Genomic DNA, 24,814 nt, shown 5'->3' with positions numbered 1-24,814 from the left:
AAGCACAAACTCTTGCAAACAAAACATGGCACTGTGGCAAGCAGGACAAGGCTAAGACCCGTGGGAACAAACTCACCTGCGTGGCGCACCTGTCTCGTGTCGCACAGAAGGAGGTCCGGATGAATCAAAGGAGGAGCGGCGAGACAGTGCAAGGAGTGCAAGACAAGTGAAGACCAGGCCTGGACTATTTACGTTATGTTTATTTATGTGTGTCTGGCAGTCGTCCGTGAGGGGCTGCTGTTTTAATTGTATTTTGTGTTTGTTTATTTTATATGATTAAAGTTCCGTTTGAACAGGCAAATGTTCAAAACTTTAATTATAAATAAACACAAAACGACAGCAAAAGCGGCAGCCCCCCACAGAGGACTGTGTATCGTACTGCTTGCCACAGGCACAGTATGTGCTAACCTGACGTAAATGGAAACCATGTCAGCACCTTTATTAAATATATCCACACATTTCATAAAATAACAGTGAACAATGGAAATATGACATGAACAAAAGCTAAAAACTTACCAGGCAAGTCTTTGATATTGCATCGCGCTCTCTGAGGTACAAGGGGAGTCCCCGTAGAGCTGTAGTGTGTCTGTGTGATATGACGTCTGTTGTCTAGAGGGAGATAAATAATTTAAATTATGATTTACTTCTGCTTGATTCCTTACAGATCATTTAAAGAGACTTAAAGAGGGTGTAACTGAAAATGTATCAGGGATGGTCAAAGGGTCAGAAATGGCAAAAAAAAAAAATCTACAAAAACTGACAGCAAAAATGTAATCTACTTCCACAATCTTTTGAAATTAGTGGTTATATCTTTAAATCGTAATCTTTTTGAGTACCTGAAGATATATATATCATCTTTGGGTTCTCTAAAAGATTAAATAATTATCACAAAATATTTAAAGATATAACCCCTTTTTTCAAAAAAAAAAAATCAAAAGTATAGAAATCATACCTGCTCATCAAAATGGTCCAGGATCCTTTTCATGTCATCTCCAAGGTCTTTACTCTTTGCCCGATACATTTTGATGAGGGCGTTGCTATATTTGTTAAGAGCTGTCATGAAAGCCGTTTTAAGGTCCACACAAGTGATCCTTTGGAACTCTGCACAAACCTGAGGAAGTGAAAGGATAAAAATCTGTGAACAATAAAATCTATACACATTCAGGACAAAATAATGTACAGACAAATTGTAACTCCTCCAAAAAGAGGCCAGGCCATCTTTCTTTGATGACAGAGACCAGGGGTTGCTCATTGACTATTTCTTTTCTCCTGAGAGGGAATGTAGTTTGCAATTTGGTGTTCAGTTTTGTCATGTCCATGTTTCTTTTCTTGACTTCAAGCTCAAGCTGTTCCCTTTCATGTTCCAATGCAGCATCATCTAAACCAACAGGATTGTCTGGAAGGAAGTTGATTTCTGATCTTCTTGGTTTCTTACGGGGTACTCTTGAACCATCATCTCTTTTATTGTCAAGCTCACTACATCCAGCACTGCGTAATTTTTGTCTGTAATTCCCCATTTTAAATTTTAAGCTCATCTTCCAGCCTTTGCATCCTGTGTCACAGCCAAGTTCCCTTAGACATGGATGTCTGGAAACTAACGCAAGTGCCACCTGCTCAATTTCAGAATCACTTGGGAAAGCTTTAAAGGAGTACATTGTTTTCTGCCAACTTCTCCAGTATTTCTATCTTGATGTCTCGTGTAACATCAATGGTAGTGTTCTGTTTTTTTCATAGACTTCATTAGCTTTTCTCAGTCTGAACTCTACATCATAGGAGAAATTTGGAATTAGGAAAACACGTGGCCAGCGCTCTTCCCTGACTGTGGAAGAAGATGGACTGGACAGATTGGATGAGATGCTTGCTGTGTCTAGGGTAAAATCAGTCTCAGACCCTGTGCTTTCATTTCTTGTGGGTTCTGCTACTGCTGCAGTTTCCCAGATAATCTTCAGTGTGACCTTTTCAGATGGAAGTTCTTCTATGTTACTTAAATTGCAGAGCTGACCATCAAAATCGGGGTCCTCATACTGGATCACAAAGTTTTGATCAATTTTCAGTTTGTCACAAAGAATTTCTTTGAGCTCATCTACTGATGATGGCACTTTTGGGGAGTGTCAGCTTTTTTTATGCACTCTGGATTCACAATCACTCGTAACAACATTGTGGTTTTACTGAAACAAAATATACCATTTAGTGATTAACATTCTCTTGGTAAACTGTGTACTCATGTTAATGCTGCTTGCAATCCCAATTGGAAAAATGCAAACTTTAATTTAACAAAAAACATTTAGGCGACACCATGAGATTTCCCCCGATACTGTAGGCTGCAAGTGGGTAGAAGTCATTTAAATCCTTCAGCTCAGCAATAATCAGATCTTCGTATGGAAGTTCTTCAACCTTAAAAGGCACGAACATGTTCAACATACCAAGAAGAAAATCTCTCCAGCACAAAAGAAGCCTGAATGTCAACTAACAAAATGCAGTGGATCTTTGCAAATTCTGGCAAGCCGCCACAGTGTCCAACAGACACCATCATACCTTTGAGAGTATGAGGTCCCATGCAATTCAGTGTTTGATGCAAGAGATACAGTGTTAAGGTGAGCATATTTTTTTCTCAACAGCTGTTTTCACCTTTCTTTCTAGAGAGGACACCTTCACAACTTTTACTTTGTCAACATGAATGGATTGTTTGAAAAATCTGGGAGACTGCATGACATGTGCAACCATAAGTTTGTGCTGGGTGGACAATGTCTGCAATACGTTTTTGAAATTGTGCACGTTATGGACAACACACTTGAAGAAACTGTTTTGCCTCACAGCGCATTGTCCAGAACTCCACACAAGGACCAAAATGGCATATGAGGCTTGGGTAGTGTTCCAGAAAATGGTGTTTTGGTTTCAATTTTTCATTTGGAAACACTTCAGTAAAAAGGTTGCGATGGTCAGATATTTTAGTCTCCAGGTAGCAAAGACTGTCCTCTGAAAACCTGGGTGAAACAACAAGCTCCACTATATCTTTAAGATCCATCAACAGTTGCCATGCCTTCTCAGTTTCTGGAATAATTTTGCCAATCATGAGTGGTATGACAAAGACAACTCGTACGGCACAATTCCTTCAAACAAATCGTGCAATGCATCTGGAGGAAATCCATAGATCACAGTTAAATGTAGCTTGCACCGTTGTTTTATCAGAATTTGTGTGGACCCTATATAAATGAGTTTTCAACACACCTGGTGTACTGAAAGAGCAGACACACTCAGGGTACAGGCACAACAATGGTTCACGTCGGCCTGGGCGCCAGTGCTTTAGCTTGTAGTGCCTCAGCAGCAGATTTTGACTGGCACAATTGTATTTACAGTTTCTACACTGCATGAAGTTTGCTCTCAAGGTAGATCTGTTTAAGAAAAAGAAAAAAAAACAGGTTCATAAAAGGCAAATTAATGAATGAACAATGAAATAGACAATGAATTTCTACCTATACTTTTTATTTTTTTTAGTGCTGCGCATTGGCCCTCCAGGGCAAGATTTGAGGAACCCTGGTGTAGGACAACTGCTTCACAGATATTTTCAAAAATCATTATCTCCTCAGAACTTTTCATCAATCAATCTACTACTGTTGGAGCAATTAATCAGAATTCTCAGTTGCCCTTCAGTACTGTATTAGCAGCAGATGGAGACCCAGGTAATCTGCCTAGCAACAGAATGTGCACGACTACCGATATAAAGTTGGTTCGATTTTGACATTGATATTAGACAGATATTCAGCCGCGAAAAAATTCAATAAATTCTTAGTGGATGAGTATAATTGTATAAAAAATGGCTTTTCTGAAAAGCAATAGAACGTAGAACTGAACACATCGCAGTTTAATTGTTTTAATTCTCCTCGATTTGTTGCAACACATAAAGACTCTAGCAGCGGCGCACTAGCGCTTAGGCCAGCTAGGGACCGTCTACAAAGTACATGAAAATGATAAAACAAAAATTTTTCCCACCGGAATGTTTTTTTATAATTAACAAAACAAGAGCAATTTGTGCACCCAAGGTCTTTGAAAGATATAAAGACAAACACTTATAATGCTCACTTGAATTTAAATAAGAAATATTGTAAACAAGATATGTGATAGTAGTTATTATTATATTATTACTATTAATATATTAATAAAAGAAAAACAACATTAAAAGCATTAGTATTCCATAATCCAGTGGTTATTATGCAGTAGGCTGATTACAGGTCCTTTTTTTTTTCGTTATATTAACGGAAGTATGACACCAAATAAGTACACGCTATTGAAATTAAAACCAATAAAGAAATTAATTTAAAATAATACACTCTCCTGTATCAACCTCATGGTGTGTGTCTTGTTACTGTTTTCATAAGAAGATTTTTTATATTTGTTTTAGTCACAGAACTATAACAGAAAACATGCTATTGAAATTCAACAAATAAGACAACGCTGGCGAAGAGTTGTTTTACAGTTGTTTTGACTTGAATTTGAAAATCTACATTTTAATAAATTAATTTATAACACACACAGTTTTATTACACAACCTCAATAGGTGTGTCTTGTTACAGATTAGACAAACATTTTGATGTTGGTTTTAGCCACATAACTATAATAGAACACATACTATTGAAAATGAAACCAATACATAATTTAGTTCAAAATATATACAGTCTTCTATTTTAGCTTCAAAGGCTGTGTCTTATTACAGATTTCTTTAAGAACATTTTGCAGTAGTTTTCGTTGTCAAAAGTGATGCAAAAGTGACACTATTGACTTTCAAAAATCAATTTTGAAGCCTTCCAAAGAGTCTCCAGTACTACTGCCCCCTAGAGGAAGATGTTTAGACTGAGTTTGACATTCAAAATATTTTAAAAGTTAATTTAAATTCATTACAGTCTTCTATTTCAGCTTCAAAGTGTGTGTCTTGTTACTGTATCCTAGAAGACAATTTCTATGCAAGTTTTACTGGCATAAATAAATCAGGATACATGTTATTGAATTAAATTCAAATCTGTTAATAAATTCATTTAAATTGCATGCAGCTTTCTTTCTCAAATCCATAGGTTGTGTATTCTTAGAGATTCCTAGACAAACATTTTCCAATACTTTTCATTGTCAACAGCGATGGAGAAGTTATGTTATTAACGTTCAATAAAAGCTTGCAAAGCCTTCCAACGAGTCTCCAGTATTACTGCCACCTAGAGGAAGATACTGCAGTTGTTTTGACTGAGTTTGACATTCAAAATATTTTAATAAATTCATTTAAAATGTATACAGTTTTCCATCTCAACTTCAAAGGGTGTGTCTTGTTAACTGGGCCTAAATGAGCAATTTCATGCAGGTTTTTACTCTCATTTGTAATTCAGGATACATGCTATTGAACTAAATTCAAATCTGTTAATAAATTAATTTAAAATGCATGCAGTGTTCTTTCTCAAATCTAAAAGGTGTGTCTTGTTACTGGTTCCTAGTAGAATATTTTGATGGTGGTTTTAGCCACAGAACTATAATAGAACACATACTATTGAAAATTAAACCAACACATAATTTAGTTTCAAATAAATACAATCTTCTATCTCAGATGCAAAGGTTGTGTCTTGTTACAGATTTAATAAATGATATTTTGCAGCAGTTTTCATTGTCAAAAGTGATGCCGAAGTCATGCTATTGACATTCAAAAATCGCTTGCGCAGCCTTCCATAGAGTCTCCAGTATTACTGCCCCCTAGAGGAAGATACTGCAGGTGTTTCGAATGAGTTTGACATTCAAAGTTATAAATTCTTTTAAAATCAATAAAGTCTTCTGTTTCAACTTCAAAAGGTGTGTCTTGTTTCTGATTTCTAAATGAACATTTCAATTCAGGTTTTACACTCGTATGTAAATCAGAACACATGCTATTGAATTAAATTCAAAAATTCCATTCCATTCAATTTCTTTTTTTTCTTGCTTTTTTTGTCTTTTTTTTTTTTTTCTTTTTTTTTTTTTTGATAGTTGTTCATGAGTCCCTTATTTTTCGTGAGCAGTTAAACTGTCCAATATTCTCCATAAAAACTCTCCAGGTCTCACAAACTCTTTGGATAAATTGTACTAAGTGTATATATAGGTTTCTTCTGAAGCTTCTGACATAATTCAGTTATTATTTTGTCTTGTGGACTATATGTAAACATCTTTGATGCAACATATCTTACTCAGGGCAGCACTAAAAAATTAAATGCATTTTGTGTAATACCTCTTATTTTGGTAAAATAATTAACATTTTGCCCACAACTATATCTTCAGAGAACTATAAGAATAAACTTCAGTCAAATGGACCCTTTGTACATTTTTTATTTTTAATTTTTTGCTTTGACAGATATTTTCTGTATTTACATGACATTTTAATTATGCATGATTTTTAAATACTTTCTGTAATTTTTTATTTATTATATGTATATATATCTATCTATCTATCTATCTATATATATATATATATATATATATATAAAATATAATATATATATTAGGGCTGTCAAATGATTAATCACGATTAATCACATCCAAAATAAAAAGTTTTGTTTACATAATATATGTATGTGTACAGGGTATATTTTATTATGTATATATAAATACACACACATAAATTATATATTTAGAAAATATTTACATGTATATACATTTATATATTTATATTCTTATATTTTATATTATATATAAATATATTTTAATATATAAACATAACATATTCTTCTTAAATATATACATGCATGTGTGGTGTATTTATATATACATAATAAATATACACAGTATGCACACATATATTATGTAAACAAAACTTTTATTTTGGATGTGATTAATCATGATTAATCATTTGACAGCCCTAATATATATATATATTTAATAACGATGTTCATTAAACAAAATAATTTCCTGTTTGAATATATTTCCTGTATATGTCACTGAAATAACATTTGGGACTTTCCTCAATATTTTACTCAAAAGTACAGTAACTTTTTATTTAAAAAAAAGCTCTTTAAAGAGTGCAAGACTACTTTTTAGGTGTTGTTGGTGGTAATGCATGGATAGAAATTTTATGCTGATTTATATGTGTGTGTATGTATGTGTATTTATAGATCTATAGATAAATTGTAATTTGTGTTGTTCCATACTTATATAAAACGAATGTACTATATGTCAATAAACTAATATACAATATATATGGGCTGTTTTTTCTTTTTTGGATTAGCATTTCATATACAGTATGCAGTGGTGGTCAAAATTATTTGAACACTAGTATTTTCACCAGCTAAAAATGGTTTTAAGTCAGTTATCTTTTGCTGTAGTGTGTCAGTAGGAAATATCAGTTTACATTTCCAAACATTAATTTTGCCATTAATTGTAATAATCCAGTGAGATTTTTGTTTTACAGCAGCCAGTGCTCCACACAGAGATCTGATCATCATCTGTTTGTCTGGAATGACATACAAACTGAGAGAGAATAAATCCAGAAGAACTGTGACAACGAGATGCTTCAAGAAACCTACTATTTAATTCAATAGCATGTGTTCTGATTTACATACGAGTGTAAAACCTGAATTGAAATGTTCATTTAGAAATCAGAAACAAGACAAACCTTTTGAAGTTGAAACAGAAGACTTTATTGATTTTAAAAGAATTTATAACTTTGAATGTCAAACTCATTCGAAACACCTGCAGTATCTTCCTCTAGGGCAGTGGTTCCCAAAGTGGGGGGGGGGTCGCGGGACCCCGGCGCAGGGGTCGCGAGATGATTTCTATAAAAAAAGTGGAAAAATATATAGGCCTTATATATTTTTGTTGCAATTAATTTAACCCTTTCGCACGTACGATCACACCGGTGTGATCAGTCTAGGCTGGTCCCTGGAGTGTACGATCACACCGGTCAGTGCATGACGTGAAATTCAAATGTGCTCTCGCGCGTTGGCTGGCGCTGAGCCAGAGACAGGCGCGCTCAGACTCAGAGCTGTCATCACAACTTTTCAGTGTTTTCAACCACATAATATTTATTTTAGGTTTCAGACATATAAGTACTAAAAAGAAACAATACATTTAGAGTTTGTAAAATACACACTGATGTCAAAGGACGAGGCAATAATAATCCTTTCCATTATAATTAGACACGTTTTATGCATATCAGATACACATTGTGTAAGTAACTTTAAAGTTTACTCTATTATTCTCCCAGTTCACCATCCACTTACTTTTATGTTTTTCGTGAGAAGTGGATGAATTCACGTGTTGTAAATCCAACAGATCCGATTCTCTGAACTGCGTCTGCGGCACAAACTAAGATAGCGGCGCCCATCGCGCATACAGCTCAACTAACGCGATCGTTATAAATGTTTTTAAACAACAAAACACTTCCACTTGCATATATTTTGAAAATCGGAATATCAGCTATTTCATTCCATATCTAACAAATTTGTGAATATTTTGAATAAAAAAGGAAAAATGACATAAAAGCAGATCATCATTCATTCAGCTCTGTTGTTTCTGCGGTGTGTCACGTGACAAGCAATGACGCGTCACCATGGAAATCATAAAGTGACACATCTAAATAACGATCGCCTTGAAAAACTCACGCTGGGGGGGTCAGCCAGAATATTTTAAACTTACGTGTGTGAAAGGGTTAATTCAATACTTGTTAAATGGTGTTTGCATAAAAGTCTGATACAAATAAAAAAAATATAATATATATATATATTTTAATTCAATTTGTAATTTTGTCCCAGACATTACGAGATTACGTCAGCGTCAATCACAATCAAGTTACGTACGTACATTACGTGCAGCAACACAACGTATCCCGCTGTTTGCTAAAGTTAAAGGTGTTTTGGAGGCTCCAATAAAAGGGGTTGTTGAGGTGGGGGGGGTGCGGGGTCGCGGGGCAGCAGCGCATTTATCATGGGGGTCGCGGGCTTAAAAGTTTGGGAACCCCTGCTGTAGGGGGCAGTAATACTGGAGACTCTATGGAAGGCTGCGCAAGCAATTTTTGAATGTCAATAGCATGACTTCGGCATCACTTTTGACAATGAAAACTGCTGCAAAATATCATTTATTAAATCTGTAACAAGACACAGCCTTTGTAGCTGAGATAGAAAATCGTATTTATTTGAAACTAATTGATGTATTGGTTTAATTTTCAATATTATGTGTTCTATTATAGTTATGTGGCTAAAACCACCATCAAAATGTTCTTCTAGAAACCAGTAACAAGACACGCCCTTTGAAGTTGAGATGGAATACTGTATGTTTTTAAAAATTAGTGTGTTAACGGATTCAAATTTAATTCAATAGTATGCATCCTGATTTACATATGATAGTAAAAATTGTTGCAGAGATTTAGTTTTTGACGTGACATTCAGCCAAGTATGGTGACCCATACTCAGAATTTGTGCTTTGTCCGAAGTGCACACACACAGAGCAGTGAACACACCACACACTGTGAACACACACCCCGGAGCAGTGGGCAGCCATTTATGCTAGCAGTTGGGGTTCAGTGCCTTGCTCAAGGGCACCTAAGTCGTGGGTATTGAGGGTGGAGAGAGCGCTGTACATTCACTCCCCCCACCCCCAATTCCTGCCGGCCCGAGACTCGACTCAACCCTACCTTTCGATTGGGAGTCCGACTCTCTAACCATTAGGCCACGACTTCCCCTAAAAGATGGCTGTAAGTATTGTTCTTTGTACAAGTAACAAGACACACCCATTTAAATTTACATATCAAACTGAGTGCATTCTAAATTAATTTATTTAAACTTCTGAATGTCAAACTTGGTCAAGACAAGTGCAATATGTTCCTCTAGGGGGCGTAAACTGCACATTCTTTGTAATGCTTTGCAAGCTTTTTCTCAATTGGTACATTTCAATAACTTTTGTTGTGCTACAGTTCTGTGAATAAAACCAACAGCTAAATGTTCTTTTATGAACAAATAATAAGACACACCCCTTTGATTTGAGATTTATTATTTATAGATTTCACAAGTGAAGCATTTAGATGGATTAATTGTGATTTTTTATCTCTTCGTTTTGCACTTTGCAGACAGTCCCTATCCTGCACTTTTACATTGTAAAGTCTATCAGTTATAATTCCTTAAGGCAGATTAAAACCAATAAAACACAATGTGTGTTCTCTTCTACATCTGAAAACAATTACAACACAGTATGTTTCTTGTCATTGTGCTAAATCCTTAAAGAATTATTGAAGATTTCCGAGGCTGAATCTCTGACAAAATGTCAAACGTCAAACGTCGAACCAACTTTATATCGGTTGCACGACTTAAGAAATGTTACTTTGCAGCAAAATCCATCGCAACAAAATATGATAACTTAAATATTTTACGTAACGTTAAAAGGGTTAAAAATAAAGCTAGATTTAAACATTCAGATATGTTGATAACTTACAAAGTAAAGTTAGTGGTGTCTCTACTTTTCCTAATTAACTAATATCAACTATTTCAGAAGTACAACAAAATCAAATAAAATCACTCACCATAAATATTCCTCTGGATTATTATCGCCCACGTGCTGCCTTGTCTTTCAATAAGATTTTTCTTCGGCCGCCTGATGAACACGTCTTCTCAAGTTGTTTCTCCCGCATTAAAAAGTGAACGTTGACTCACAGCAAGGTTGCGCAAAGGTCACGTACTGAGGGGCGTGGTTTAGCACGAGAAAAAAATAATAGCGTTTGTCTGAAAACATGCTGCTAATTCTTTTTAAATGTATGTTTTATTTAAATGTAACAATTCAAAAAAATAAATAAATAAATAACTCTTCCCTAGGCTAATTTTGTTCTGTTCTGTCTGTACAGCATATTACGCAAACTAGTGAGATGAGAGCATTGGCGCCCACTCCTGTTGTTAACGAACTTCACAGTAAAAGTCTTCCTCCAACAAATTAATGCTGCCTTCACGTGCTATCTTAATTTTCCTCCCGCTTTTGAAATTCGTGATTTTGACTTGAGAGGGCGTTCATTTCCATTTTTCTTATTTTTATTTTTTTTAAAGAAACTAGTATTTATCAGAATTCATCAGTATTTATCAGAAAGCACGTGAAGACAGCATAATTTCCAGGGTTCACAATATACTGCTGTGCACAATATATTATTACTACTACTACTACTACTAGGCTACTACTAGTACTACTACTAATTATACATTATTATTGTACATTGTCTGTACAATATATTATTATTCATTAAGTGGTCATGATTTAATTGATGATAATACTATTATTCAATTCAATTCAACTTTATTTCAATAATATATATATATATATATATATATATATATATATATATATATATATATATATATATATATAAACACTATTTTTATTTTACAATAATGTTATTTTACAGTTAAACATTAGGCTCATTTAAGTTATTTAAAAAAAATAATAATAACTAAACCATTTTTCTACTCTGTTGTGTTCTGTCCCATGAACAAATGGTTGCATTTTATTTTCCAAAATTAGTATTTGCTAGTGGGAGGGCAGTTTCTAACTTAACTTAAATAAATAAGTTGGCAGAAGTTTTTTAGGATGAACTTGCAAAACCTTGTTCACAAAACTAAACTTTTTAAGTTTATGGAAAGAAACTTGGTTTAGGTTGAATAAATGTATTAAACATAGTTATACTGACTTTTCCATAGATTTTTGCTGAGCCAACACAACAAAACCAGTAATTTGAACCTTTTTCAAGTTGGGTTTTTTACAGTGAGTGCACTCACCCTCACCACTGGTATGTTCAACCCATAACATTAGTTGGAACAAAATAACATGTTTTTTAGAACAGGCAAGAACACTGCTAAAACAACAAATAAGATAATTAAATTCAGAAATTGAGGATAAGTCTGTATGCAACAGAATAAGCCTCCAAATCTGATGTGGAAAGTAACCTGCTGTAGATAAGACTGTGGAACCCCATGGCTGCAGATGATCCTGAAAATTAAGCGATATAACTTGAATAGTTTTGCTCCAGTATGTTCAATGTTATGCATCATAAACATGCTGAACTTGACATGGATCTGTATAACACACGACATGATTCCTGAGTCACTTTCTCAGCTGTGTGAGATATTTTGTTTGAGAAAGCCTCAGCATCATCCTCTCCAGTTCTTCATCTCTGTAAAACAAAATCAATGCATCAGTAGGCTTTAAGAATCATTATAAGCAAATTTGCATGAATTTTATTAACATACCAGGCTGATCAGAGGCAGTACTGGAAGGAACAAGTGGTGTTGGATTGGAAGCTGATGGTAAGGGCAACAGAGGAGTGTTTAACGTCAGCTGTTTTTGCTGCTGTTTTTAAAAGATACTGCTGCAAGTTACACATTTTGCTGTCTGGACCACACTTCTACTTCATTATAAAAAAACATATTTGTCTCCCCTGGTATCCCAAATTTTCCCTCAAGTGTTTTGTGCTCTTGTTCCAAATCCAACAGTATTGTCATCCTTTGTCAAAACTGGCAATGGATCTGGCCTTTGAGACAGATACCGTTTAAGATCCTCAATTTCCTTAAAGCTTCTTGAGTATTCAAGAAAGGAAATGAGGCTGTCCTTGCAAGGACCCTCTGGGATGAACTGCCAGCTTGACTCTTGGAAAAAAAAAAAAACTTGACTCTCCCGGGGGAAAAAATCAATTTTCTTCATAATGCTGCTCTAAAATCATGGCCATATAAAAATACTTATATATAATAAGAAAGTTATCAGCAGCAGTTATATATATAAAATAGTTATTTTAAATTGCCATAATATTTCATAATATTACAGTTTTTTAGCTAAATAAATGAGCCTTAGAGCATAAGAGACATTACATTTATTGTAGTGTTTAATAAATTTGTGTTATTTAACATTTATTATCTATCTATTATCTAAAAATAGGGCACAATCTACTGTTAATAAAGAATTTTCTGTATTGATTTTTTACAGGTGTTACGCATTGTAATTAGTGTTTTTGAGTTACAACGGAATAATGGATAATGTCCTGGAAAATTTCTAACATTTTCATTTTTTGAGATATTTTTTACAGTGTACTAACTGATCAACAATCACAGGTACAAGCTGCTAACAAGATGTATCATAAATTAACAATTATTAAATTATTAAATTTTTGTTGTTTTTGTTATTGAATTTAACAATTGCAAATAATCTGCTAGTCATCTTTGGGTTCCTCTTTTTGTGTAATTTAGATGAAAAAATGTGCCCCTTTTATTGTTAAAGTCACTTTTCAAAAGTGACCAAATAAATTTTTAAAATAGCTAAATTCGTTGCTAGGTTACTTTGGAAGAAAAAGTTGCTAAATCCAGCAACAAAAGTGCTAAGTTGGAAACAATGAACAAACGTCATCACATTTAATATGGCACATTTACAAGCACACTGCAGCATGTTATCTTTGATGTCTATTAAAGCAATATTAAATAACAGAAAAAAAAAAAAAATAGTTTCTGCTATGGCATTTTCTGGAAAAATATGCATGAACAAAATCAAGAAAAAAAACTGCATCTGCACTCAAATATGACAGCTGGGAATTTTAAATAGAATTTCACCTATTAGATGTTAAAAAATGGCAGTTACTTTCAGTATGTAATTGGACAAAATGTATTTAAACATGTATTCCACCAAGAATTTAACTCTGAATACCTATATTTGTCTGTACATTTCTATGCACTTTTGTCACTTCAGAAACAGCATGGGAATAGGACTCTTATTACGATCTCACGATGTGACGTCACAGCGCTGCGACGCGTTCCTGCATCTGTTGTGATTCGGCTAAAGAGAGGTTTGTTTATAAACATTTAAATGATTTAAATCGATGCAAACCTTTCCATTTTTAATTTATTTTTTGAAGTGATGTATTATTATAGAATGTAACACTGTAATGCATTATTTAACGTTAATGGACGTTAATTTGTGTGAATAAAGCGCCACTCATGAGTAACAGGAAATGTGCGTCTCATTTTCGCTCCCTATATCGTCAGCCAGTTTGTAGTAAACACGATTTCGGTCACTGTCAAGTGGTTCTGAGAGAAACTGAGCTTAAACTCCAAGTCATTTGAATCAGTTGTTTAGTGAAATGATTTATTTATGAGAATCGCTCGAATCACCGCAGCTGACGAGACCCGCTGCTCAAAACAATGTAAATGAAACGAGAACAACAAACATGACAGCTTTTACAATCAATCTGCATTTTTTTTTATAAATGTGTAATCCATTAAATATAATCTATGAATCAATAAATACCAAACATACATTATAAATGGCTCATTAGGCCTACTGAGCCGTTTATGATGCATGTTTGGTATTTATTGAACCTTCTATATAATTTGTGTTCTTTTATAAATGCTAGTTTTGAGAGTTTTTGTGTAGTTTTTTTTTTTTTTTTGGCCATGACCAAATATTACCGATTTCATACCATTGCAATGACTACTGAACTAGGGAGCTGATTGAGACACACAGAATTAGTTTGGATTTATTTCTCTTTCTGTTAATTATTTAAATCTTAAACAGGACAGAGTGATCAAACACACCGAAAAACTCCTGTTGAAGCACTATGGCGTTTATTAAAGAGGAGTGTGAAGACATTAAGATTGAAGAAGCATTCAGGGTGAAACAAGAAGATACTGAGGAACAGACAGGTTGGTTTTTTATCCTCAAAGCTGAACTCAGTCATTTGATCATTATTAAAATGTCAACATACATTAAAATGGTGTTTTGAAGAATGTTATGTGAATGGCCTAATTAAACCAGTTTTATTTGACATGGAGGGCTGCCTCATGTGGACAGACATGTTGAGATCACATGACCAGACTAATACAAATATACAAAATTCAATCCAAATACTGTTACATTCAAGTGCACATGAGAACATTCTTCTTCCAAATCGGAAAATTATTATTTTTTCAACATGTAACATATACATTTAAAATAGTGTGGAAATAAAAACATCTTTAAAGGGTTTTCTAATACATATTTCAGTAAGAGACATTATTTACGTTATATTAAGCCATACAAATCTTAAAACCCAGAGATCCCTTTAAGTCCTAAACAGTGTCAGGGCCTTTTACCTTAAGGTGCAATATTTGCCCACATGATTTGATCTCCAGAGATATTTTAAAAGTTCAGTTTTCTAATTAAATGTATGTGTCATTTGTCATGTTATTTAATATAATCAAATTAATTTAGAATAAGACACAATGAAATCTTTACAATTCACTTGTTGTACAAAAGCTGAACCTGAAGTGACATTTCATTGTGTTTACACAGATTTTATAATGTAATGCAGAGGTGACATAAGAGCATTTACACTCCAAATACAACTGCATAAATAAAGTTATAAGATAAATGTTTATTAGCAGTCATTAGCGGCGTTTCCCTTGTCAGGCCGAAAGCGAACATGTTGGTTTTATAGAGAAGTGGTCATTTACAAAGGTAGTGTTGTAGTCAAGACCACCTAAACTAAGACCAAATCAAATTCATCTGAAAGATCCACATTTACTGCCTGAGAATATCTTGTATTTCGTCAATACATACATTTAGAATAATAGCACAATGTAGATCTGTTACCAATCAAATTAAATTGCTAACAACAAAATCTAAATTGGCACAATAGTTGCATCTGAATAGGTACAATTAAAATTGCATAAATATTGTTGAGATTAATGTTTTAAAAAAAATATACTAGAATTACATAAAAAAAAATTAATATAGAAATATGATAGAAAAACTAAAACCGCCAATAAGCTAGGTGGCAGCAAATCAGTTAATACAAAATACCACTGTGTGCTAGGGGTGGACAATAATTCAGTATCAATATATATTGCTATATATATATATATATATTTTAAATAACGGTGATATGATTTTGAAACACGTTTACGATTTTACAATATACATTACAAGTGTTTCCCATACATTAATTTATTTGTGGCGGTTGACTTCGTTGAATAAACATGAGCACTGCACGTTTCAAAATCAAAACGCAGCATGCATGTTTTATATAAATGTTTCTCTGAAGTAGGGCTGCCCTCAACTAAAGATTTTTCTGGTCAACTAGTAGTCGTTCATTTTAAGCGTTAGTCGACTATTAGTCACACTTTTATTAATAAACCATATAAATCATAATAATGAGCCTTCAATTGCCTACATAGCCTAAATAGCACTCAAGCGGACGCAATAAAGGCTTGCCACAGCACACCGGCAAATATAGTAATTATGAATGTGTTATGGAAAAATAGCAAGTGCACTGCATAAACATTGTAATAATTGATTGTTGCACTAGTGCTTTCTGTTTTCGGTTTTAGAGATGGAATCAGCGACACTCCTCATCTCTGCAGTAGTGTATAGGCTTGTATGCATGTTTCATACGGATTACATAATCTGAGAATATTTGTTTTCTATTTGAATTTGTTCATTTAAAAGTTTCATGCTGTATATATATTTTTCATGTCTGTAATAAGGCAAAAATACACAGATTTTCGAAGTGATGCACGAGAAATAGGCAGAAAGCGTATCCTGTTTGCTTGAATTATTTTACAAAAGCACGTTTTGTTGTTATTCTGAGTGCACACGAATAAACTTAGAGTCTTTACAGATACAACAGATGCATTATTCTTATCTGTATGACCAAAAATGACTTAAGTATTTTAAGAGCAAATGATTGCACTGGCACCTCCATCTGTCCTGCAGTAACCCAAGCGTGCTACTGTTCAGCTTCCACTCTCCACACAAACATGTGAACAGCGTAGGGCTGGGCGATATGGCCAAAAAATTATCTCAATTTTTTTTTCATGTCTGTCGATATCGATAATTATGACTATAAATGTAACATTTTTATTACTTTCAAGATTTTTGCTTCCATGTGAAATCAGATGGTTAATTGTGGTTCTCATCTATTCTTTATGGTCAGAACATGAATTCTTCACACTTCGCCAGTCATTTTTCCTTAAAGGAGCCATGTGTAATGTCTGGCAAAAAAATCAAGTCATACTCCACATTCCATACCAGATGGGGGCAGTATGCCTCAATAAAGTGAATTGGTCTACTCTAGAGTAACAAACGAGAAACGGCATAGTCTCTATGCTCCGCCCCTACCTTCACAACAACCCTAGAGCCATAGCCGAAGCCTAAAGGACGTTTTGCCTCCAGAGGAACGTTGGGTGATGTCAAGTGATTTTGAAACATGACATCTTCAAGCTACTCCCCTTCACCTTTACCAGTGAATATGTTCATATTCGTTTTGTTCATATTACATTTTGAATTGTATATACACATTATTTGAATTAAATTAATTTGACAGACAGCATTCTGTCAACATCAGACAGCTGATGTTGACCAAGCTAGCGCCAACCAATGTAACCAGAGCTGCCAACTCTCAAGCATTCACCGTGAGACACACGCAATTGACTCTTTTCACACGCTTTCAAAAACTTGACCGCTCTGAATATAGTGAGTGAGTGCGCGCGCTCTCTCTCTCTCTCTCTCTCTCTCTCTCTCTCTCTCTCTCTCTCTCTCTCTCTCTCTCTCTCTCTCTCTCCCTCCCTCCCTCCCTCCCTCTCCACAGATCGGATCTGTGGGTAAGTTATAGCTAGCTTACTATCAAACGCAGCTACGGTTAGCCATCGCTAACATTAGCACGTTTATCGAACAGCCTTCGATACATTTCTATGTTATAACTTCCCGAAAAAAATACGCAAACATATAAAACAAACTTCTAGCGAAATACTAACAGCATCTTACTTACCAATCCAAAAGAAATGTTGCAAGTTCGGAGTCGAAGCTCATTTCTTTCAAGTCCATCAGTTGTCTCCAGCGATGGAAAGCAGTGCCGATGTTTACTCTGTTTCGGCTCCTTTTCTTATCGGATTTGATTTGTGATTCCGAGCGCGGTTGCTTGACATCAGCTTCAAGTACGCCCACAAGCCGTGCGAGTTATTCATGTATTGCAGGTTGGCTGGTGGTTATGTTGCCCGCATATCGCCTCCCATGGCCGAAACTGGTATTACGACACCTGTCGGGCCGTGGCTAGTAATGCTAATGCTAATTAAGGTTGATATCTCTGCAGCACTTTAACTTGACATTTTTTTAATGACATCATCGCCCTTATTTCTTCTCATTCTTTTGATGCGTGTAGGTCATTTTTTGGATATTTTTACCTAAATTTTTACACATGGCACCTTTAACAAAACAAATATCTTAACAGAAAAAAATAATTTCTTAGTTCTGCATGTTCTAGTAATGCGTAATATTATTTTAAGTCAAGAAACAAGTTTGTGTTGCCTGATAATATTAATTACATTTTAATTAACATTTAATTAACTTTTTTTTGCCTCTTAGAAATACACATTTGATAGTAGCTTGAGTTAGGATGCAGGTGTAGATTTATGTTCATTATCAAAATCAGTAATATCTGTAAACATTGTAGCAATCTCATTTTTATATGGTGAAACGTAATTATTCTGACTGTTTAAGGTGTTTTTTTAACCATTGGTCTTCCATAACATACATTTAGATCACAGTTAAAACCACAAATATAGCACCTCAATACCATGGTAAAAAAAAATTAATATCGCTTGTAGGTATTTATGAGAAACAGTAGTCTAAATACATTTATAAATGCATAAACGCTGTACATGAATACAAAGAAAAATCCAAAGATGAGCATTTATTAGAAATAAAAACTGTTATAACATTATACACTATATCATTCAAAAGCTTGGAGTCAAATTAATACTTTTATTTAGCAAGGATGCTTTAAAATTTATCAAAATTGATGATAAATACATTTATATTGTAACAAAAGATTTCCCTTTCAGATAAATGCTGTTCTTCTGAACTTTCTATTCAAACCTGAACCTTTTCAACATAATAATAATAATAATAATTATAATAATAATGAATGTGTTAAAGCAGCAAATTAGAATATTACAATTATTTCTGAAGGATCATGTGACTGAAGTAATGATGCTAAAGATTCAGCTTTGAAATCACAGGAATAAATGACATTTTAAAATATATTCAAATAAAAAAAACAGTAATTTTAAAAAGTTAAAAATATTTCAAAATGTTTTTGCTGTACTTTAGTTCAAATAAATGCAGACTTGGTAAGCAGAAGAGAATTCTTTAAAAACTTTTGACTGGTAGTGTATGTTATAGTTTGCTTTATAAAAATTAAATTATTAATTTTAAATTATAAAAATTACTTTATAAAAGGTAAAGATATTAATATTAACAAGGTGAGTGTGAGAATTTTATGTTCATTTGACGGTGATTTCAAATTTCTTGTTTGTATAAAATCTAAATTCAAATAAAAGTTGAACAAATTTCTATGTGCTTTTTTTTCTCTCTCTAAAATATTATAATGTTTTATAGGAGGAGGTTTCATAGACTTGGCAAACTCATTTTTCAGATGTTTGTAGGTACAGACATCCGTTGTGCTCATTCTTGGCAGTTTTTCTGAGGTTTTTTAATATTTGTCATTATCGATATTGGAATTATATCGTATCGACCGAAATTAATATATTGTTATATAAATTTTGGCAATATCGTCCATCCCTACTGTGTGCGGCTTGGAAATGCACAACAGTTCTGCTATGGATTTGTTTAATGCAATGGTATTAAAATAAATCAAATTAGAAATAAGTTTTTGATTGGGTTTGAAGCAGGAAGTTTTACATCCAGTCACATTAATGATGTTAACAAATAAATCAGACAATGCATCAGCAATTTAGTGATATCCCCGCAGTTGTGGTCTTGACCAGTCTTGAAATAAAAATCTAGAGTCTTCTTACCGTTTCCCACTGAGTGCAAGTCGAAAAAGAGAGGCGAATCGCTGGTGAATGGTGCTTTCACACCAAGCACAAACCGATTGATTGCTTTCTGCTAATTCACACCTGCACGTGAGGTGGTGCTGACCAGCAATGCATTTTTATTTAGATATGTATCTCGTATATGGTCCGCTGCTCAATATACAGCATTAAATTAATATAAATAAAGTTTTGTTTTACACCAGAAACACGTCTATAACACTTACAAGTTACATCTACAATTTAAATAGAGATACAATTAGCATCAAGCTACATATGAATTTTTTTTTTTTTTTTTTTTTTTTTTTTGCTTAAAACCATCATCGAGTGCTTGTAATAACTTTATTCTATAATACAGTCCCTCCAGAAAAACGCGATTATGCGATCGCCTGATTTCATGCATAATCAGCCAAAGGCCGCATATTTATGCGGGGGTCGCATTTTTTCAAATACGCCGCACTTTCGCCGCATAAATTGCTGATTTCAGCAAGCAAAATATGCGGGGCTAGCATGATTTCATAATCCCTGTATTTTCATTGCAAAAAGGTCACATATATCTTAGCAGAAAGTTGAAATATTTTGCGTTTACTTCACACAAGTAAAGCGCCATTATTTTCCCCCATTGCCATGGGAACCTTATGAAGTGACGTAATTCCACGATGTGAACATCATCTGCAAACCCCGCGGTGAAACCAGGGTGAAACCATGATGTAAATAATTTACGTTGAATTAATAATTAATATTTGAATTAATCATTTTAATTTAAAATAATTTATGTTGCAGTAAGAGATTGCACTTTGTGCATTGGAAGCACTTAATTTAACAGAAGATGTGTGTTTTGTATAGCTACCTCTGTAAAACAGGAAGCACACATTTGATTTTTTTTATATTTTATTTATACATTTTTACAGAAGTTTCTGAATATTCTGAATATTTAAAGCTACAGAACTTGTTTGATTCAATGTTTTGTAAGTTTGAGCCATGTGTTAATTTAGGTCTGAAATATAACAGAATGAGAACTTTAATATTCTGTGATTTAGTATGCTTGCTTATCATAGGAAGTAATAAGAAATGACTCTTTACATTAAGGTAGGGAGTAGCATTTTTTTTTGTGTATTTTATTTTTTTTGTATTTTTTGTAAGTTCGCGGTTTTTGATAGTTTAAGATTTTTAATATATTAAGATTGTTAAATTGTATTTTTTATTACATCGCATTTTAAAATCAAGGATTTTTGCCCGCAACAATCACAAAAAAAATCCGCATTTTTCTGGAGGAACTGTATAATAGGCAGACCTACACTCTTTGTATGTTTTATAATGAATTGAATGTGACACTGGCTTGCCATTGGATGGCCCATTTAATAATGGAGTGACAGGGAAAAAATCGACACACAGGATGAAAAAATCCTTGCTTTTTCGCGCTGCGAATGATCGCGCCTGGTGTGAATAGCCTATTTTCATCTTCTGGATTTAAAATTTACATCGTGTTGATGTCACAATTTGTGATGTGGCAAAGGACTATAGTACATCGATGACGTGTCAGTGTCTATTAAATTATTCATGAGACTGCGTATATTTTTATTCCTATGAGAAGACACTTCGCTTAATTATTCACAACAGCATGTGTTGATTTGCTATGACAGATGCTTCAGAGTGAGACTGCGTACATTAACAAAGAGAAACATTCATGGATCGAAGTAGAGTCTTTGTTTTTGCTTTGTAATAAGAGTTTGGCACAAACCCAATTCATTCATTTAGTGAGTGAAACCGTTTTTACATCTTCATGACACAATCTGTCAAAAGGCTTATATTGACGCCACAGAGTAAGCCTTAAAATTTATCAGAGGTGCAACAGCATGATCATATATGTTTTCGTTGTAGAGTTCAAATGACTGTGTATTCATTTGTATTTTTAACTGGATGGCAGTGAAATAAAATAAAAAAGAAGAGGAAGAGTTGTTGCCATGCTGTCAAAACTAGGGGTGCACGAAAAAGTCTATTCAATCGTGAATCTGTCTCGAAAACGTAATGAACCATGACACCACTGTCGTATTGAACCGAACTGTGGATTTTGTGAACCGTTACACCTTTAATTAGACGCTAACATAAGCAGTAGCATTTACAAATAACAGCATTTCTAAAAGTATTAGACAGTAACAAACAAAAAAAACATACCATTCTGAAACATCCTGTAAGAGTTGTGCTTGCACAGGTTCTGTGCAATCCTCTTCACTAATATTCTCTGGGTCACAATCAAGCTCAAATTGATCAGCAATATTGATGACGTCATTGTTACAACACAACCAGAGCACATGCCACTGAGGTGAGGTGACATTTCTGAAAGTGCACTAGACGGTTTAGCGGATAACAACACACTGGGCCAGCTAACCAATCTGAGCCCATTGCGTATTTCTGAGGGAGGGGCTTCATAAAACCAGGAAATCATCAGAGCGTTCAAAAATAAGTTTTTTTTTGTTTTTTTTACAAAGCTTGTTAGACTGCACCCCATAAACACAATCAAGCCTTGAAACGTATGACATACTAAGTCGAAATTGTGAGTTGAAAAAGTTGAAATAATGAATTTAAAAGTCACTATTATGACTTAACTTTATATTGGTTTTGACACGACAAGCTAGTGCTCTAATGAATTGTTAAGAGGAGGCCTATGTGGGACATTTTAAAATGAATTGGCTTAAAACAGTTCGGAGCAAAAAGTTAAGATACACCCCTTATTAATAAAGCTTACTGATTACAGACAAGCAGAATATACCCCAGAATATAGCAAGCTTAATGGCTTTTATTTGTCTCTTTTCACTTTAGATTTGATGTCGCTGAAAGAGGAGTATAATTTACCGAATGAAAAGGAAGAGAAACATCAGTTTGAGAAGCATCGTGATTCTATACCTAGAGAAAAATGTTTGCCACAGACTGAAAAGAAACCCCGAAAGTTACGGGATCTTCCTCCATTAATCTGCTGTCATTGTGGAAAGTATTTCAATCAACATGGAAACCTTACAGTCCATCTGAGAACTCATTCTGGAGAGAAGCCTTTCACCTGCCAAGAATGTGGAAAGCGTTTTACTCAAAAAGCACACCTTAAAGTCCACATGAAAGTTCACACTGGAGAAAGCTCTTTCACCTGCCAGCAGTGTGGAAAAATTTTCAACAGAAAAACAAACTTTATATTTCACATGAGAGCTCATACTGAAGAGAGCTCTTCCACGTGCCTGCAGTGTGGAAAAAGATTTAGCAAAAAAGGAAACCTTAAAGATCACATGAGAATTCACACTGGAGAGAAGCCTTACACATGCCCTCAGTGTGGAAAGAGTTTTAGCCGAAAAGGAAATCTTAGAGACCACATGAGAATTCACACTGGAGTGAAGCCTTACACTTGCCAACAGTGTGGAAAAAGTTTCAGTCAATCTAGTAACTTTAAAATTCACATGAAAATTCACACTGGAGAGACCTCTTTTAACTGCCAACAGTGTGGGAAAACTTTTGATCAACAAGGAAACCTTAAAAACCACATGATAATTCACACTGGAGAGAAGCCATTCGTGTGTGATCAGTGTGGAAGGAGTTTCAACCTAAAAGGAAATCTGAAAGTTCACATGAGAGTTCACAGCGGAGAGAGCCCTTTCACCTGTCAACAGTGTGGAAAAACTTTTACACGAAAAGGAAGCCTCAAAGTCCACATGAGAGTTCACACTGGAGAGCAGCCTTTTATATGCCTTCAGTGTGGAAAGAGTTTTCCACATAAGAAAAACCTTAAATCCCACATGAGAATTCACACTGGAGAGAAGCCATTCACATGTGATCAGTGTGGAAAGAGATTCAGATATAAATTTACCCTTAATCACCACATGAGAATTCACTCAACAGAAAATTGTATTAAATGTCATAAGTGATGAAGGGGTTTCGGAGACAGGAATCAGCTTAAGAATCATGAGAAAAATTCACATTAGATCGAGGCTTTTCATGTGCCATCATCGTGGGAAGACTTACATAAACAGATCAGTCCTTGAGATTCACTTGAGAGTTCACACTAGACAGAAGCCTTTCATCTGGCCTTAGTGTTGGAATAAGATTCAAACTTTAAGCAAACATTACCATTCACATGAGACCTCACACTGTATAGTGGCCTTACACATACCTTCAGTGTGAAAAGGTTTTGCAAATCAAACTGACTTGAAATGTCATTTGCTGACTTGTTCTGGAATAAAATTGTACTGTTCCTCATTGAGGCATAAGGTTTATGAAATACAGGAGTTTCAGAAATTACCTGCATATTCACTTTGATAGAAAACCATATTTATCACATCCAAAGATACATCTAAAGTGTCATTGTGAAAATTCTCAATACAAATATAAACAATTTGATATGAAACTGAATCTTTTTCTGAATTGAATTTTCCATTTCTGACAATTCATACATCACATGTCCCATTTGGAAGCTACTAACACTAACCCAATTCACAGGTGAATTCCAGTGACTCCTTGCCATGGTAGCCTTTTGGCTTGCTTAGTTGGGGACAGTTAATATTTGGCAATATTATCGACTTTATTGCACAGACACTATTGGAAGAGAACTGAACTGAGCTGGATGATGACATCACTGAATCAACGATGAACTGACCGTAACTGAACAATTGACTGTTTACTATTGCATTGTATTCTTTTTAGAGTTGCTTTATAGCAGAATTTGTTTTGTTTTTTGGCATCATTGGAAAAAAATGTTTTCCTGTTGAACACTGTAAATCTGCTTTGACATAATCTGAATTGTATAAAGCGCTAAATAAATAAAGGTGACTTGAATTAGGTTTACTTAAAGGGGTCATCAGATGCCCATGTTGATATGATTCTTTAGGGTCTTAATGAAAAGTCTGTAACATAGTTTGGTTAAAATTTCTCAATGGTAGAGTAAAAAACACCTTTTTTTACCCTGTCAAAAACAGCTCTTTTCTGAGCAAGACGTTTTGTAGCATTTTCCTTTA

General features: G+C 34.3%; 1 protein-coding gene and 1 long non-coding RNA gene across 2 annotated transcripts; one reads left to right on the top strand and one right to left on the bottom strand.

Moving 5' to 3' along the window:
• Positions 1 to 1,733: 1,733 nt before the first annotated feature.
• Positions 1,734 to 10,762, bottom strand: LOC122137073. The gene is made up of 3 exons (XR_006154585.1): positions 10,511 to 10,762; positions 3,229 to 3,392; positions 1,734 to 2,168 (listed from the first exon to the last, which is right to left on the bottom strand). It is a non-coding gene; the product is annotated as an uncharacterized LOC122137073 (long non-coding RNA).
• Positions 10,763 to 13,718: 2,956 nt separating this feature from the next.
• Positions 13,719 to 24,625, top strand: LOC109047839 (gastrula zinc finger protein XlCGF8.2DB-like). Its single transcript, XM_042722457.1, has 3 exons — positions 13,719 to 13,798; positions 14,527 to 14,654; positions 22,641 to 24,625. Exons 2-3 carry the CDS (start codon positions 14,570 to 14,572, stop codon positions 23,726 to 23,728), a joined length of 1,173 nt encoding a protein of 390 aa, XP_042578391.1. The 5' UTR covers positions 13,719 to 13,798; positions 14,527 to 14,569; the 3' UTR covers positions 23,729 to 24,625.
• Positions 24,626 to 24,814: the final 189 nt, after the last annotated feature.

The sequence above is a fragment of the Cyprinus carpio genome, chromosome B4 (genome assembly GCF_018340385.1).
Source record: "Cyprinus carpio isolate SPL01 chromosome B4, ASM1834038v1, whole genome shotgun sequence".
In the NCBI taxonomy this organism is placed as follows: domain Eukaryota; kingdom Metazoa; phylum Chordata; class Actinopteri; order Cypriniformes; family Cyprinidae; genus Cyprinus; species Cyprinus carpio.
Note: the sequence above shows the minus strand (reverse complement) of the source record. Positions and strands in the feature narration are given on the sequence as shown.

Coding starts and splice junctions, on each gene's coding strand:
- LOC109047839 (XM_042722457.1), top strand. CDS start 14,570: ATGGCGTTTATTAAAGAGGAGTGTGAAGACATTAAGATTGAAGAAGCA. Junction 14,655..22,640: donor AGATACTGAGGAACAGACAG/GTTGGTTTTTTA, acceptor TTTTCACTTTAG/ATTTGATGTCGCTGAAAGAG.